General features: G+C 36.6%; 1 protein-coding gene across 1 annotated transcript; it reads left to right on the forward strand.

The window, feature by feature from the left end:
* The first annotated feature begins 4,544 nt into the window (after positions 1–4,544).
* On the forward strand, positions 4,545–11,119 carry LOC117704132 (olfactory receptor 4K14-like). The gene is made up of 2 exons (XM_076929432.1): positions 4,545–4,621; positions 7,051–11,119. The coding sequence occupies exon 2, from the start codon at positions 7,078–7,080 to the stop codon at positions 8,014–8,016; it is 939 nt and encodes a 312-aa protein (XP_076785547.1). The 5' UTR covers positions 4,545–4,621; positions 7,051–7,077; the 3' UTR covers positions 8,017–11,119.
* The last annotated feature ends 5,680 nt before the right edge of the window (positions 11,120–16,799 follow it).

Below are 16,799 nucleotides of genomic sequence, written 5' to 3' on the forward strand. Positions count from 1 at the left end.
TATGGGACAAAATGAAAGCAGTACTAAGAGGAAAATTCACAGCACTAATTTATGAATTCTCCAATTCATAAATAAATTGGAGAGATTCTACACCAGCAATTTAACAGCACACATGATATCCCTAGAAAAAAAGAAGCAAACACACTCAAGAGGAGTAGATGGCAGGAAATCTTCAAACTCAGGGCATAATTAAACCAAATAGCAATAAAGAGAATGATACAAAAAATCAACAAAACCGAAAGCTGGTTATTTGAGAAAATCAACAAGCTAGATGAACTCCCTATCTAAACTAACTAAAGAACACAGTGATAATATACAAATTAATGAAATCAGAAATGAAAAGGGAGATGTTACAACAAAAACTGAGGAAATTCAAAAATCATCAGATCCTACTACAAAAGCCTATACTCAACAAAACTGGAAAATCTAGGTGAATTGGCTGTTTTTCTAGACAGATACCATGTATAAAAGTTAAATCAAGAGCAAGTAAACTATCTAAATAGTCCTATATCCCCTAATGAAATAGAAGAAGTCATTAAAAATCACCAAACCTAAAACATTCCCAGAGCCAGATGGCTTTAGTGCAGAATTCTACCAGACCGTCAAAGAAGAGCTAAAACACTCCTCAATCTATTTCATAAAATAAAAGCAGAAGAAATACTACCTGATTCATTCTATAAAGCCACAATTACTCCAAAACCTAAACCACACAAAGGCCTAACAAAGAAAGAGAACTTTAAACCAATTTCACTTGTGATTATTAATGCAAAATATTCAATAAAATTCTAGCAAACAGAATCCAAGAACAGAATCAATGAATTTCCCATCAAAATTCCAAAACAATTCTTCAAAGACATGCAAAGAGCAATTCTCAATTTCATATGGAAATACAAAAAACCCAGGATATTGAAAACAATTTTTAACCATAAAAGAACTTCTGTAGGAATCACGATCCCTTAGTTCGAGCTATACCACAGAGCAATAGTGGTAAAAATTGCATGGTATTGGTACAGAGACAGACAAGTTAATCAATTAAAATAGAATTGCAGATTCAGAAATAAACACACACACTTATGAATATTTGATCTTTGAAAAAGAATCCAGAAATATACAATGGGGAAAAAAGCATCTTCAATAAATGGTGCTGGTCTACTTGGCAGGGGTAAGGTAGAAAAATGTAAATAGATCTATATTTTTCACCTTGAACAAAGCACAAGTCCAAGTGGATCAAGGATGTCAACATAAAACCAGACATACTGAATCTTTTTATTTTGTCTTTTTTTTTTTTTTTTTCAGAGCTGAGGACCAAACCTAGGGCCTTGTGCTTGCTAGGAAAGCACTACCAGTGAACTAAATCCCCAACCGTGACACTGAATCTTATAGGAGAAAAAGTGGGAAACACGCTCAGACTCATTGGGGAGTAGAATTCCTAAACAGAACTCCAATGGCTCAGGCTCTAAGATCAAGACTGATAAATGGGACCTCATGAAACAAAAAGCTGTAAGGCAAAGGGCATAGTCAATAGGACAAATCAGCTACCTACAAATTGGGAAAAAAATCTTCACTTACCACACATCCAATAGAGAGCTGATATCCAAAATATATAAAGAACTCAAAAAGTTAGCCTCCAGAAAACCAAACAACCTAATCAAAAAATGGAAAAAAGAGCTAAACAGAGAATTCACAGCAGAGGAATCTTAAATGACTGAGAACTTAAAGAAATGTTCAAAATCCTTAGGCATCAGTGAAATTCAAATCAAAACGACCCTCAGATTCCACCTTACACCAATCAGAATGTCTAAGATCAGAAACTCAGGTGACTGCACATGTTGGTGAGGATGTGGAGAAAGAGGAACACTCCTCCATTGCTGATGGGAGTGCAAATTGGTACAACTACTTTGAAAATCAATCTGGAAGTTCCTCAGAAAATTAGAAATAGCTCAGCCTGTAGTCCCAGCTGAACCACTCTTGGCTGTACACCCAAAGGATGCCCCACCATACAACAGGGGCACGTACTCCACCATGTTCATAGCAGCTTTATCTGTGATATCCAGAAGCCGGAAACAACACAGATATCCCACAAAGGAAGAACGGATTCAGAAAATGTGGTTCATTTACACAATGAAATACTAGTCAGCTATTAAAAATGAGGAAATCAAAAATTTGGCAGGCATATGGATGGAACTAGAACACATCAACCTAAGTGAGGTATCTCAGACTCAAAAGTACATGCACGGTATGTACTCACTAAGTGGATATTAGCCAAAAAAAAAAAAAAAAAAAAAAAAAAAAATAGTACAAAATGCCTAGGATACAGTCCACAGAACTCAAGAAAGTTAACAAGCAGAAGAGCCCAAGTGAGGGTGCTTCAATTCTACTAGGGAGGGAAAAGAAAACAACCACAGAAGGCAGAGGGATGGAAAGACCTGGGTGGGAGAGGGCAGGGGGAGGGGTAATGGGGAACATGATCAGATATTGGTCGGCCAATAGGAGAGAAGCCCTGAGGGCAAGCAGAATGAATGGAAATATGCAAACTCATGGGGTAAGAGGTGGGAGTACCCTCTAGAAAGTACCAGAGACCTGGGAGGTGAGAGACTTTCTGGACTGAAAGAGAGGGATCTTAGATGAAATGACCAACAGTGGGGAGAGGGAACTTTGTAGAGTTCATCTCCAGTAGAAAGATCAAGTGGAAGAAGGGGGCTGCCATCCCACACTCAAAAACTCTAACCCAGAATTGTTCTTGTCTAAAACAGGAACAAAGTGAAGGGACAAAATGAAGAATTGACTGAGGGAAATGTGGTCGAGGTCCAGTGACTAACCCAATATGGGATGCATCTCAAGGTGAGGGTCCAAGGCCTGACAATATTACTGATGTTACGGTGTGCTTACAGACAGGAGCTTAGCATGGCTGTCCTCTGAGAGACCCATCAAGCAGCTGACTGAGACAGAGGCAAATACTTACACCATTAAACTGAAGTTGAAGACCCCTGTGTTTGCATTAGTGGAACTTTGAATGAAGCTGAGAAAGAGAGTGACCCCATAAAAAGAGCAGCATCTCACCAACCTGGACTCCTGAGATCTTGAAGACACTGAGTCACCAACCAGGCAGCAAAACAGAGCTGGTCCAAGGCCCTGAATGCATATACAGCAGAGGACTGCCTGGTCAGGCCTCAGTAGGAGCAGATTTACCTAACCCTGGAGAGACTTGAGGCCCCAGGGAGTGGGGAGGCATGGCAGGGTGGGACACATTCTCTTGGAGACAGGGGAGGGGGAAATGGATGAGGAACTGTGGAAGAGCAGACCAGGAGGGGGTCAACGACTGGATTGTAAACTAAAATAAATGAATAAATAAATATTAAAAATTAAAACAATTTAAAAAGATGCTACTTTTGATTAGGATTGCACCAAATCTTAAATAGCTTTTGGTAATGTTCATTTCTATAATATTAATTCTATCAAACCTTGAACATGAGATTTCTTCCCATTTTCTAGTTTTATTTCCAATCTCTTTTTTTAAACATTTAAACCTTACATGTCATAATTCTTTGATTGAAGACATATATCAACTCTTCTTAACTTATACATTTAAATGTCACTCATTCCTTATTTACTGTATTATTGTATTATTGTGTTAAATGTAATATCAAAACAAATATATTTGAACAATATATTTATGTCATATGTTTCTTTAAATATGATGGGAGAAGTTATGAGCAAATGGCTCATAGGATAAGAAGGCTTGTTGTACAATTCTGGAAAATGGAGTTCAATCCCAGTATACTCATTATGGTGGAAGGAAAGAATGTATTTCACAAAGTTGTTCCTACCATTGATATACCACAACTCATGTGTGTGTGTGTGTGTGTGTGTGTGTATACATATATATATATATATTATATATTATATATAAATATATATTATATATAATATATATACATTATATTATTTATAATATATACATAATATATGTATGTGTGTATACATATATATATATACATACATATATATGAAATAAAATACCTTAAATTTTAGCAACTTAATATGTTTTAACAGTTTGACACATAATTCATACCTGATACTATCACTTACAGTCACAGATAAGACTGAAATACTCAACCAAGTGAGTAAGATTTCTTGCCAACCTGACACATCCTTGCCATGCATTAAAGAACTGTGTTCACATCATGGCTTTTGTTCTGGTCGTATCTCACACTGTTTAGCACAAGGCCTCTTATGCCTATAAAACAATTTTTTTCACTTTGATGAAATAAACTAAGTAATATTAGGATAGCAGAAAACTTCTCCTTGGTCTTTATTGGTCAAATGAATAACTTTGAGAAACAGATTATGTTGTCCCTTCTGGGTTGATTAATAAGAATATCTGTCTAATTTTACAGATATGTAGCAGATGCTATCACTTTTAACAGAGAAATTCCTAAGATATGTCCAAGATAATTACATTCAGGGTTCAAGTAAATTAACCCATGGGACAACTTCAGGCACTGAATAAATATCAGGCTTAAGGGGTGTGCTTCCAAGAGGCAGTTTCTGCATAAGGTAGATGTCTTCACAAACATACAGATGGAAGAAAATATGATATTGGAAAAAAAACAAGAGTTTGGTAAGTCACCTCATTTCTCCAACATTCTCTATAACCATTCTTAAATTATGTCTTTATATCTCTTTATCAGTTCCCATTTTATGGGGACTTGAGCAATGTTTTTCTTACTTCTGTCATTTTTGTCAAATAATTAATGAGTTTTTTCTACCTTTTCTAATCCAAACGGAAGTTTCTGTGGATTAACATCAGTATGAACATGACCGAGAAGCACACTCTCTCTATGTTTGTGTCTGCATCAGATCATCATTCCTTAACTAATGAACAGGATAAGCAGCAATAAGCTAACATTGCACAATAATTTTCTGTCTCTTGATCAGATTCAGTACTGTTGAATCATAGAGTACACTGTAGATAGGATAATTTTCAGCTCAGGAATAGGAGTAAATCAAGTGAGAAGAAGCATAATGCTTGTTCATTTCAAAATGCATGTTAAACCAATCAGCCAAAAAGTAAGACATTATAAACAACTATGGGACCACTCTTTAGTCATCAAGGATCAACTAGAGGGAATAACTCTAAATATATCCACACATGTTACAAAAGTATAAATACGGACACTATTTCATAGTTTAGAACTTTGATGCAAAACACTCTACATGTAAAAATCTTTAATCAGAGAAAAGAATACTTGGTTTAAATGTTAATAAAAGTACCCTTTGGTGAGTTTTCATTCATTAATATTTTTAACTTTCTTCATCTAAAAGACTAAGTTAGCATTTTCTGTAAGATTTGACACCAAGATAAACAAGAATTACGTATAAAGTATTAGAAAAGTCTATTGAGTCTTTAAAATACTTATAACACTCCTGAGCAATGAAGAAGCATGAAATGATTGTGAGGTTTCCAGAAAACAGTCACCATGGCTAATAAGTCCTTTCCATCTGCATATCCTATAGTTGCAGAATAGGTGTTTGGCAACTCAGAGAAACATAAGTATAAAGTATATTAAAGAAAGATGATTTAGGACTTCTCTGGTGGAATTTTTGGGGTCACTTATATATACTAGCATATCATCTGCAAATAGTACTATTTTGACTTCGTCTTTTCCAATTTGTATCCCTTTAACCTTTTTTTGTCTTTAGAACTTCCCTTTTTCATTCTAACTATTCCCTTTTAGATCCTCATTAAAAAAAATGGGAAAGTATATATCACTCTGGTGATAAAAGAGAGTTTTCATGCTTTACCTGTTCTGTTCCCTCACTCTAAAAATTTTAAAGAATAAAAGATTAAAAATTAAAATTGAAAATCACCAAGAGAATTACTAAATGTATAAGAAAATGGGCAATGATTTTCCATCATTCACACTGAATGTTTTCCATTACAGATCAGTAAAAGGACTCCATTCATGCTTTGACATGAATAATTGCTGTTCAATGAAGATTTAGTTTTACATTTTTTCAAGGTTGACAATCAATGGAACCCTTTGCTTATATATTTATGTATTTTTTCTTCTTTCAAACAATATAGATGATCAGTAGTTATGTGACAAAATAAGAAAGCACATTGTAGATAAATGACATTGTCCATGTCAGGAAACTGTAGATTTTTAAAACCTAAGAGTTCTCAAGATTAGTTGATAAAATTCAATATTGTTTTTTTTCTACTGCTAACACTGAGATAAATGTAACTTTCAGACTTCAGCCTTAAATATGAGTTACTTGTTCTTTGCTTACTACTTTTGCATGAATTATCAATAGTAAGCCAATAATCATCTTAGATGAAAAAAAACTATGATAAATTTTTGTTTATGAAAAAATGTGATTCTAGTTTTTATATCTCAGTTTCAAACAATGTATATCTTATATGATATTCTGTACACCTTCCCTCAATGAGATTTTCTCAAATCTACTTTGGAGCTTTAATAAAATATTTTAGTTTAACGATGCCACAGAAATTACTTTACTGACAATCAAAGGAGTCTTCATACATGCTGCAAAACATGATAATATCTAATTAAATTTTTGTACTGAAATTCAAGGGAATTCCTAACAGGTCCAAAATACCTCACTTCTATGATGAAATATTATGATTATTGGTGACACATTCAGTCCTTTTCCTATTAGACTAATGGGTAGAAATGCCCTTCCACATGAAACCGCACACATTTCTAGGCTTTCAATTTACTGTCTTGTTTTCTCACTTCATCCCTGTAAAAAGAGTCTCATGATAGAGCATGTATATGACAGTCATACCTAATGCTTCTCTTCTTGGGGAGTTGCACTTGGCTCATTAGCTTTCACTTTGGGCAGTGATGTTTCTGAAAGGTGACAAAGTCTCCACTTTCCATTTATGTTTTTCTATTTCAGATGTAGATGTTAACTTTCAATGTGAATGTCAGATTTGTCTAGTGAAATCATTGTCCATCTAATGGATGGACAATTCTTTGTCTGTAGTTAATATCCATCTAATTAATTTTTCTTTGTCTGCAGGTTATTTCTAAAGACACATTAAATAAAATGGATGGAGGTAATCAGTCCCTAGTATCAGAATTTGTGCTTTTGGGACTTGCCCACTCACAGAATCTTCAGGTCTTACTCTTCATAATATTTTTAATGCTTTATCTGCTCATTCTTTCTGGAAATACTATTGTCATGTTCTTAATCATCACTGACAAGAATCTCCATTCCCCCATGTACTTCTTTTTGGCAAACTTATCCTTTGTTGATATGTGGCTTTCCTCAGCCACCACTCCTAAGATGATCACAGATTTTCTCAAAAAACCAAAGATCATTTCTTTTGCAGGATGCATGTCCCAGGTCTTCTTTGACCATTGTGTTGGTGCAGTAGAGATGTTACTGTTGGTGGTAATGGCTTATGACCGTTATGTGGCCATCTGCAAACCACTTCACTACTTCACTATTATGAACCTGAAAAGATGTACTGGGCTGGTATTAACTTCCTGGGCAATTGCCTTTGTGCATGCCATGAGTCAGCTTTTGGCAGTTGTGCAACTGCCTCTCTGTGGTGACATGGAAATTGACAGTTTCTTCTGTGACATACCACTTATAATCAAACTAGCTTGCATGGATTCCCATATTTTGGATATTTACATGAATGTTGACTGTGGGTTTGTGGTTGTAACCTGCTTTATTCTGTTGCTCATATCCTACACATATATCCTTCTCACTGTTCGCCAGAGCTCTAAAGCTGGGGCATCTAAGGCTCTGTCCACATGCACTGCACACATCACAGTAGTGATGATCTTTTTTGTGCCCTGCATCTTCATCTATGTGTGGCCCCTCAGTATCACCTGGTTGGACAAATTTCTTGCTGTGTTTTATACTGTTTTTGCACCTCTCCTAAATCCAGCCATTTACACACTGAGAAATAAAGAGATGAAAAATGCTCTAAAGAAGTTAAAAAACCACTTTATGGATTATAAGGAAAATACTTAAGGCCAAGAAAATTCACTGTAAATATTTCAAATTGACAATCAGCTGAAATTAGTACAGATTTATAATTTGAGAATTAAGTTTGTATGGACAGTTGGTTACAATCTTTGCATATGTAATATGCTTAATAAAATTCTGGAGATTGAACATTTTAATCATATAGAACATTTTAAATTATTTCTGACTTTTGTTAAATTGCTTTACTTCTGAGAAAATTATTGAATTGATTATTATAGCTTCGATAATATAAAAGAACATAAATGTGCACATAGGTAGCATTTTTTGTACAATTCACTTAATATTGATCTAACAACATCAAAAATATATTCTCTTTTTTAAAAAGCAACATTGTTATTTTTATCTTATTCCAGATTTCTCCCAAAAATATAAAAGGGAAATATAAAAGTTTTGAAGTATAAAACAAGGTATAAACTATACACTAATAGCAGTGAACTTTATGCACTGTAGATTTTAACAATGTCATATTTTTTTATAAAGAAACATAATTCTGATTTCTCAATATCCGAATTTCAAGAATTAAAATATATTTTTAAATTATTGTTTATTATTTCAATAAAATCATGAATTTCTTTGCTAATTTTTAAAAATAAAATATTTGTTATAGTTATATCAAGAGTTTTACAAAACGGAGAGGAGGTCAATTGTTTTATACAATGCTAACATTTATTTGCGAATAAAAAAATTAAGTATGTTCTTTGATATTTAAAATATTTTCCAATTATCATATACTTATAACATAGATGGTAATAAGATACAATACATCTCTTATTTTTCAAGATACAAATATGAAACTAAAAATAATATATACATTTTATTTTTTTAATATAGGGAAAATATAATATGATAGAATAAACAAAATATTTATGATGGCTAGCTGTCTATTTAAGACTATAATGTGTTTTTATGACAAATTCATTTATTATTTTCTTCTTTTAAATCATATTTTTTATTTCTCTCTAATCTGATGACAAGCAATAACTATTTCTTCTATTATTTTTAAATTTATTATTCCCTCATATAGTACAATCTGACCTCAGTTTCCCCTCTCTTTCTTCCTTCTAGCTTCTTCCTGTATCTTTCCTCTTCCCCAAATCCATTACTCCTTCACCTCCCCTCAGAAAAAAAGAAGGCCTTCCAGGAATTTTAACCAAGTATATTTATTATTATATCAAATAGTTTAATAGTTGAAGACTTAGAAATATCTATTAAAATTTTTAGTAACAAACACTTAAATTTTTCTATAGTTGAAGCACACAGAAAATATTTTTCCAATTTTATTCATTTGTTAAACATTATTGAACAATATACAAAAATAATAACTCTTTACTAAAGATAATAGCTCATGCTAAATAAAATGACAGAAAGTTCAAATTATTTTTAACGATTTACATATCATGATTCACATTCTATTTTTCCAATGGTATAATTTGTGAGCAATTCTGCTATGCATACTAAACAGGAGATATAAAAACATTTTGGCACATAAATACTAATAATAACACTCAGATGTACATTTGATTGCCTCTATTTTAGTTATAGTATCTATTGATACTGATAAGCATAAGAACTTAAACATTTATATTTACTGTAATTTTTAGATACGGGTATTCTCACCTGTCATTCCAACAATATCCTCAGAAAATGATCTGTATTCCCTAATGTGGAGCAGACTGTAATTCCAAATGGAAAACAGTTGGTTAGCCCATGATACCCAAACCATCCTTACACTAGTATGTTCATCTTGCTTGACAAATCATTATTGCATCAAGCAAAGTTTAGTGATTGATTAGACCCATATTTTCTCTCCCCGAGTAGCCTGAATAACTTCTGGCACAATGAAAGCTAGCCAGAAGGAAGTTTCCAATGATCCTAGAAAATAGACTATTTTTCTCTTATTTCTTCTTCTCTCAAACAATATATCCTGACTGCAGTCTCCCCTTCCTTCCCTTTCCCCTCCCTCCTCCCAGCTCAATACCTACCTTCCCTCTCGCCCAGAGCTACCACTCCTCCATTTCCCTTCAGAAAATAACAGAAAAGGCTACCTAGTGATATCAACCAAAACATAGCATAACAAGATGCAATAAAATTATGCACAAATCCTCATATCAAGACTGGACAAGGCAACCTAAGCCAGTAGGAGCAAAAGCTTCCCACCACGCAGAAGAGTCTGAGATATACCCACTCCCACTATTAGGAGTCTCACAAAAACCCTAAGCTAAACAACCATAGCATGTATTTAGACATGTAGCACAGATCCACACAGGCTCCATGATTGCTGCTTCAGTCTCTGTGATCCTTTATGAGTCCTGCTTAGTTGATTCTGTGGGCCATGTTCTTCTGGTGTTCTTGGTATCTCTAATGCCTATAATCCTTCCTCCCCCTCTTCTGTGGGTTTTTGTGACTGTAGGTCTCTGAGATTGCTCCTATCAGATACTGGAGGAAACCTCTGTGATGAAGATTAGGCTAGTCACCATTCTATGAGCAAAGCAAAATATCATTTGGGAACATTTTATTGACTTTATTTTGTATCAGACATGTTTGGTTTTATCCTAGGTCTCTGAGTCATTCAGCTTCCAGTTTCTGGCTATCCAAGCAGTGTCAGGAATATTCTCCTTCTAGTAGCTCAGGCCTCAAGTTAGACCAGTCATTAGTTGACCACTCCCTCAAGCTCTGAGCCACCTTTACCCCAGCACATCTTGTAGATGAGACTTGTTGCAGGTTGAATGTTTTGTCATTGGAGTGGTCTTCTAATCCCATTACTGATAGCCTAGCCTAGTTACAGAAGATGACTAACTTAGTCTCTATATTTTCCTTAGTGTAATGGTTTGTATATTCTTGCCCCAAGGAGTAGCACTATTAGGAAGTGTGGTCTTATTGGAGTAAATGTATTACTGTGGGTGTGGGCTTAAGACCACCCTAGTCACCTGGAATTCAGTCTTCTACTGGCAGCCTTCAGATGAGATGTAGAACTCTCAGCTCCTCTTGAACCATGCCTGTCTGTTTTCTGCCATGGTCCTGACTTAAGGATTATGGAATGAGCCTCTGAACCTTTAAACCAGTTCCAATTAAATATTGTCCTGTATAAGACTTGCCTTGGTTATGGTGTCTGTTCACAGCAGTAACACTCTAACTAAGACAACAACTTTCACTGCACTTGACCGGCATATCACCCCCTAAATGCCTACCTATTTCAGTCTCTCCCCATACTCTCTCCCTCAATTATTCTCTCTTCCACCTCAAGTCTACCCACACTAGCTATTCTATTTCTTCTTCCCAGGGAGATCCATGCATCATTCCTAGATCCATCCTTATCACAGGTGTGCACTTCTTTTCAGGATTGTAGTTCATTCCAGATATAGTCAAGTCAACAACTAGGAATAGCCATCACAGATGGAATGTCAAAATAGTTCTGATTTGCATTTCCCTGATGGCTTAAAGTGTTGAACATTTCTTTATTTCTCAGTCATTTGAGACTCCTTTATTGAGAATTCTCTGTTTAGATACATACCCCCATTTTAAATTAAATTATTTTGTTTGTTAATATCTAGTTTCTTGCATTCTTTATATATTTGGATATTAGCACTCTATCAGATGTTGAACTGGTGATAATCTTTTTCCATTCTATGGTCTGACAGAAAGCAAACTATCTTGGCAGCAAAGAAAGTCAAAAGGAAAAATGAAAAAGACAAAAAGTCTATATTTGTGAAACTTATGATTATATGTTTGAGTAGATATGAAAGGAATCTATTCCCTAAAGAACTGAAAGTTAGCAAATGATTGTTTCTCCCAAGAGGAACAACCAAAGAAAGAGTTCAGTAATGGAATGTTGTGTCTACTGTATTATTTTTTAATTGTGGCACATAAAGATCTTCTCAGATAACACCCAATCATATATTGTACTATGTAATAGGAATGGGTTCTATTCCTATTACAACAAGACAACACTTTCCCCTATCAGAGTGATTGTGTAGGAACAACAAAAGGCTACTAAGAAAGCACTTGGTTTTCAGTTCCTGGACATTTTAAAATTTAAAATTGCCTAATAGCATGCCATACTTAATAGCATGACATACAGCAATGGTTCCCTGAAAGATATGGTTATAAATGTCTATGTACATAACATAATGACAATGTCAAGGTTGTAGAAAAGAAAGAATGAGAAAACAAAAAATTAATTGAATGAATATCCCCTTAATCATGAAAGGTTTCAAATGAAACCATACACCTCTCCTCTTCTGTAGGCTTCCAGATCTCTACTCAAGAGTACTTGAGTATAGTCATTTTCCCTCATCAACCCTATCATCTGACTTTTAAGAATCTAGAAGCATACTTTGTCAAAATATGACAGCCATATAAAGATATTTTAAAAACATAATATAAGGAATATTCTTGAAAAAGATAATCTGCTCCAAATGGGGCAGCTTTATTATATACCCTCCTTTCAAGGGTCATTGTGGAAGAGGGAACAGAGGGATTTTAATAAAAAGGTCCTGGATATCTACAAAAAGTAGTATTTTCCAGACATGGCAAGACTACAGCACATATGAGCTCATAGAAGCTTAACTCCATTCACTTTAACAGAACTTTAATAATTTCTTCAAATGTTAAAGGAACTTAGTTTGTGACTCAGTAATTCCATTCCTAGGTGAACCCCCAAAAGAATTACCAAAAAGGTATCTAAAATCTTATAAATACATGTCTTCAGGAGAATTCATCACAATAAAAAACCTGTAAATTACTTATGTGTATCATCAAATGAATTAATAAGCAAAGGGTTGAACAAAAGTATTTCCCAATAGAGAACCACTTTTGATCATGTTCTCCCTCTACAACACCAATAAGGAAACCACTGAAGGTCCACCAGCTCAGGAAAATATCTCAGTAGCACATAGACACAGGACAAGAAAAGGTATATAAGTCCCTAAAAGTGGGACATTTGTCACATATCATCACATAATTTGGCTGTCATATTACCCTATAGAGTAAGCAGTTCAGAATTCTGGGAATAATGTGGACAGAACATGGTACTTTAAACATTCTTGTGGCTTGTAGCAACAGATTCTCACATGTAGTGACTAAGGAGACCTCAGCAGAGGTAGAGTAAGTGAGTCTGAAGGCCAGAGAGTCTCAGCATTTCCTAACTAAGTCATAGCATGTAAGAGCTGTTCAGACCAAGGAGGTTTATTTTAGAACTTTAGTCCCATCGCCTGGTGGAACAAAAAAAAAAAAAAAAAAAGACACAAGCCCAAGCTAAACAAAATTCCAGGACAGAGAAAGAAAAGTGAGTACAAAGTCCTACCCTAGCCAATAAGCTATTTTGAAGTTGATAGCTACTCAAAAATGAAAAATTAGTTTCTTCAATGGAGTGACACTGGGCATATTAGCCATATGTCAAGAAATATCTTATTCTCAGGAGGAGTCAATCAGCAGACTCCATGCTTCTTTTGTGCTTTTTGGTGCTCTTTAGCTGAAAGCTTGCTGTAGTCCTCCATTCCCCTTTAAACCCTAGCTCCATGAATCACAAAAATCTCTTCCTCCAACCTTCTTTCATCCAACTCATCCCATTATCCCAGCCTCCAACACCAATACACATTTTTTACTAACACAACAGGCAAGCTGAACAGGGAAACAGGTAAACCAATTAAAGACCTTCACCACTATATCTCCTCCCCCAAATCCAATTCCCAGTGTCATCCTTAACTCTTTAAATGAATACCTAATGCAGCCTTCCTTCTCTGGCCTATGCCTACATGTTTGTCCCATAGATCCCACAGAACTTTCCCTTGTGGGGCAGTGGGCTGTGAGAGGCAGCTGGGCGCCTGGTCGAGCACAGGCCTCGAACCCCGGACCCTAATGGGACAGAAGGTGTTCGGCTTTGCTCCTGGTTCCACTGGCTCTTTCACTTAGCTTCATCCTTCTACAGCCCCTCCCAAAGAGAGGTTTGTGTCACCCAGCATAGGTAGAGGGCATGATTACAGGCCTCAGCCTCAAGAGATTTCCATATCAATGAGATACTTGAAGGCCAGAGGGCATAGCCAATTAAGTATTCCTTCCAACCCTCCTCCTTACAAACAGTATTTAACCAAAGGCCCACCCTGGAAGTACAGGGGTACAACCAGATTCACTTTCTGCCATGACAATAAACCCTTTAAAACCATGAACTTCCTTGTGTCTTTGGGGCCTGCCATGGAGAACCATGGAGGGGGCCTTAGACTACCAAGCTGCTGTTTGATCTCCCAATGAGAAGTTCTCTACATCCCTATCATGGAGGCCTCCAATTCAAGCAAGATAGCCTACCCAGCCTAGTGAGTCTTGGTAACCAAGAGTCTCTACCCACAGCCCTCTGGGGGCTTCCCTCCCCCTCATTCCTCTCAGCTGTGGGCAGGTCCAGCCCATACGTCCCCAGTCTCAACTCTTCAGCAGCTCCCAACAGTGCCTGGTTGCCCAGGAGTCTGAGACCAGTCAATCCCCTCATGCCTTCTTTCCCAGGGGGATCCCCCGTGGAACTTCAGATGGAGATCTCCCCATGCCTGGGTGGAGCACCATGGCTTCTCAGCCCAGCATCCATCCAGCACCTATGTGGAGTAAACTCAGTCAAATTCCTGAGCTTCTGTCTCCCTGAGCAGCAGCAGGCACGCGAAATCTACAACACAGCCTAACAAGATCCATGCCCATGCACGAGCTAACAGCCCCACATTCCCTCTTATCCTCCCTCCCCAGATTCACTGCTTTATCCATGCTCTTAGCTCTATCAGGTACCCTTAGATAACCCAACGACCATTACTGTCAAAGAAACAAACTAGTTGCAGGTCTCCACCTCTCCATTTGCTCCTCCAGTCCAATCCTCTCAACCTCATCCCTAGCTCTATACCAGAACACCTGCTAGATCCATTTCTCACTGACTCCATCCCAAGTGGATCACAAAGATCATCTTCTCCAAACTTTCTTTCCCCAACTCATGCCATTATGCCAGTCTCTAATATCAACAAGTACTCTCTTCTGACACACCAGCTGAGCAAGCCAGGGAAACAGATCCGATCCCCCGGTATCATCACTGACATTATATCAGACCTTCTGGAGTGACCTCTCTTCACTATCTACCCCATTTTGAAGAGACTAAATAAAAATAACTAGTTTAGTACTCTGCTTTCCTCCCTCCTGTGAACATCTTCAAACCTCTAGTCTATCCCCAGTCCCTAACTTCAGCTCCTATATACCCAGGAACACATTTTGCCTGGCAACCAAGGTGGCCACACATAGCAGATAAAAAGAAAAATGAGGCGACACACAACCTTTACACTCACCTAAAATCCACAGAGGAAACAGAAACAAAGGAATAAAACATCCAACCAACAAAGACAAAAAGAGAAATCAGCATGTAGACCAATCATTACTGCAACCACAAATGCCTAGATGCCAGCATAAAAACATAATAATAACCAGGACATTACATCTCCACAAGAGCCCAGCAACTTTACCAGAGCAGGCCCTGGATATTCCAACATAGCCGAAGCACAAGAAAAAGAACTTAAAAACAAGCATTAAAATTAATGAGATCCTTGAAGAGGAAATGAATTAATTCTTAAAAGAAATTCAGAAAACTCCTTCAGGTCTGGACTTGAGCACTGAGCAGATCTCTGGTGGGAGCTCTGCCCCCAGTCTCACAGAACCCAGAGGAAGTGGGCCTTCCAGGAGCTCTAACCCTGGCAGTATCTTAGATAAGGGAAAGCAACACTGGCCCCAAACAAAAAGTAACTGGGACCCACTAGAACCCAGTAAGTCACTCCTGGCCTGAAGCACTGATTCCTTCCTGTCTGCGCCTGAGCACTGAGCAGATCTTGGGCTCTAACCCCAGTAGTAACACCCACCCCACACAATTCTGATACAACCAAAATAACAGGAAAGACAGGTTCCAGTAAGAGACAAGGCAGGTAGCACTAAGGAGATACAAATGGTGAAAGGCAAGCACAAGAACATAAGCATCAGCAACCCAGGGTACTTAGCATCATTAGAACTTAGTTCTCCCACACAAAAAAGTCCTGAATTCTCCATATCAAAAAAAAGCAAGATTCAGATTTAAAATCACTTCTAATGATGATGATAGAGAACTTTAAGAAGGACATAAATAACACTTAGAAAGCATTTGAGAAAAACACAGGTAAACAGGTAGAAGCCCTTAAAGAGGAAGCACAAAAATTCCTTAAAGAGTTACAAGAGAACCAACCAAACAGGTTGAATTGAACAAAACTATCCAGGACATAAAAATGGAAATAGAAACAATAAAGAAATCGCAAAGGGAAACTACCCTGGAGATAGAAACCCTAGGAAAGAAATCAGGAGTCATAGTTCCTTAACGTACAGAAGGACATACTCCTTGATATACAAGAAGCTTGCAGCATACCAAATAGATTGGATCAGAAAAGAAAGTCCTCTCACTACATAATAATCAAAACACTAAGCATAAAGAATAAAGAAAGAATATTAAAAGCTACAAAAGAAAAAGACCAACTAACACATAAAGGCAAACCTATTAGAATTACATATGACTTTTCAATGGAGATACTAAAAGCCAGAAGGGTCTAACAGTTGTGCTGCAGACTAGGAGACTACAGATGCCAGCCAAGACTACTACACCCAACAAAACTTTCAATCATGATAGATGGAGAAAACAAGATATTCCATGATAAAGCCAAACTGTCTCTAAATCCAGATATACAAATGTGCTAGAAGAAAAACTCCAACCTAAGGAGGTTAACTACAACCAT

Source organism: Arvicanthis niloticus, chromosome 2 (assembly GCF_011762505.2).
Source record: "Arvicanthis niloticus isolate mArvNil1 chromosome 2, mArvNil1.pat.X, whole genome shotgun sequence".
Taxonomy (NCBI): domain Eukaryota; kingdom Metazoa; phylum Chordata; class Mammalia; order Rodentia; family Muridae; genus Arvicanthis; species Arvicanthis niloticus.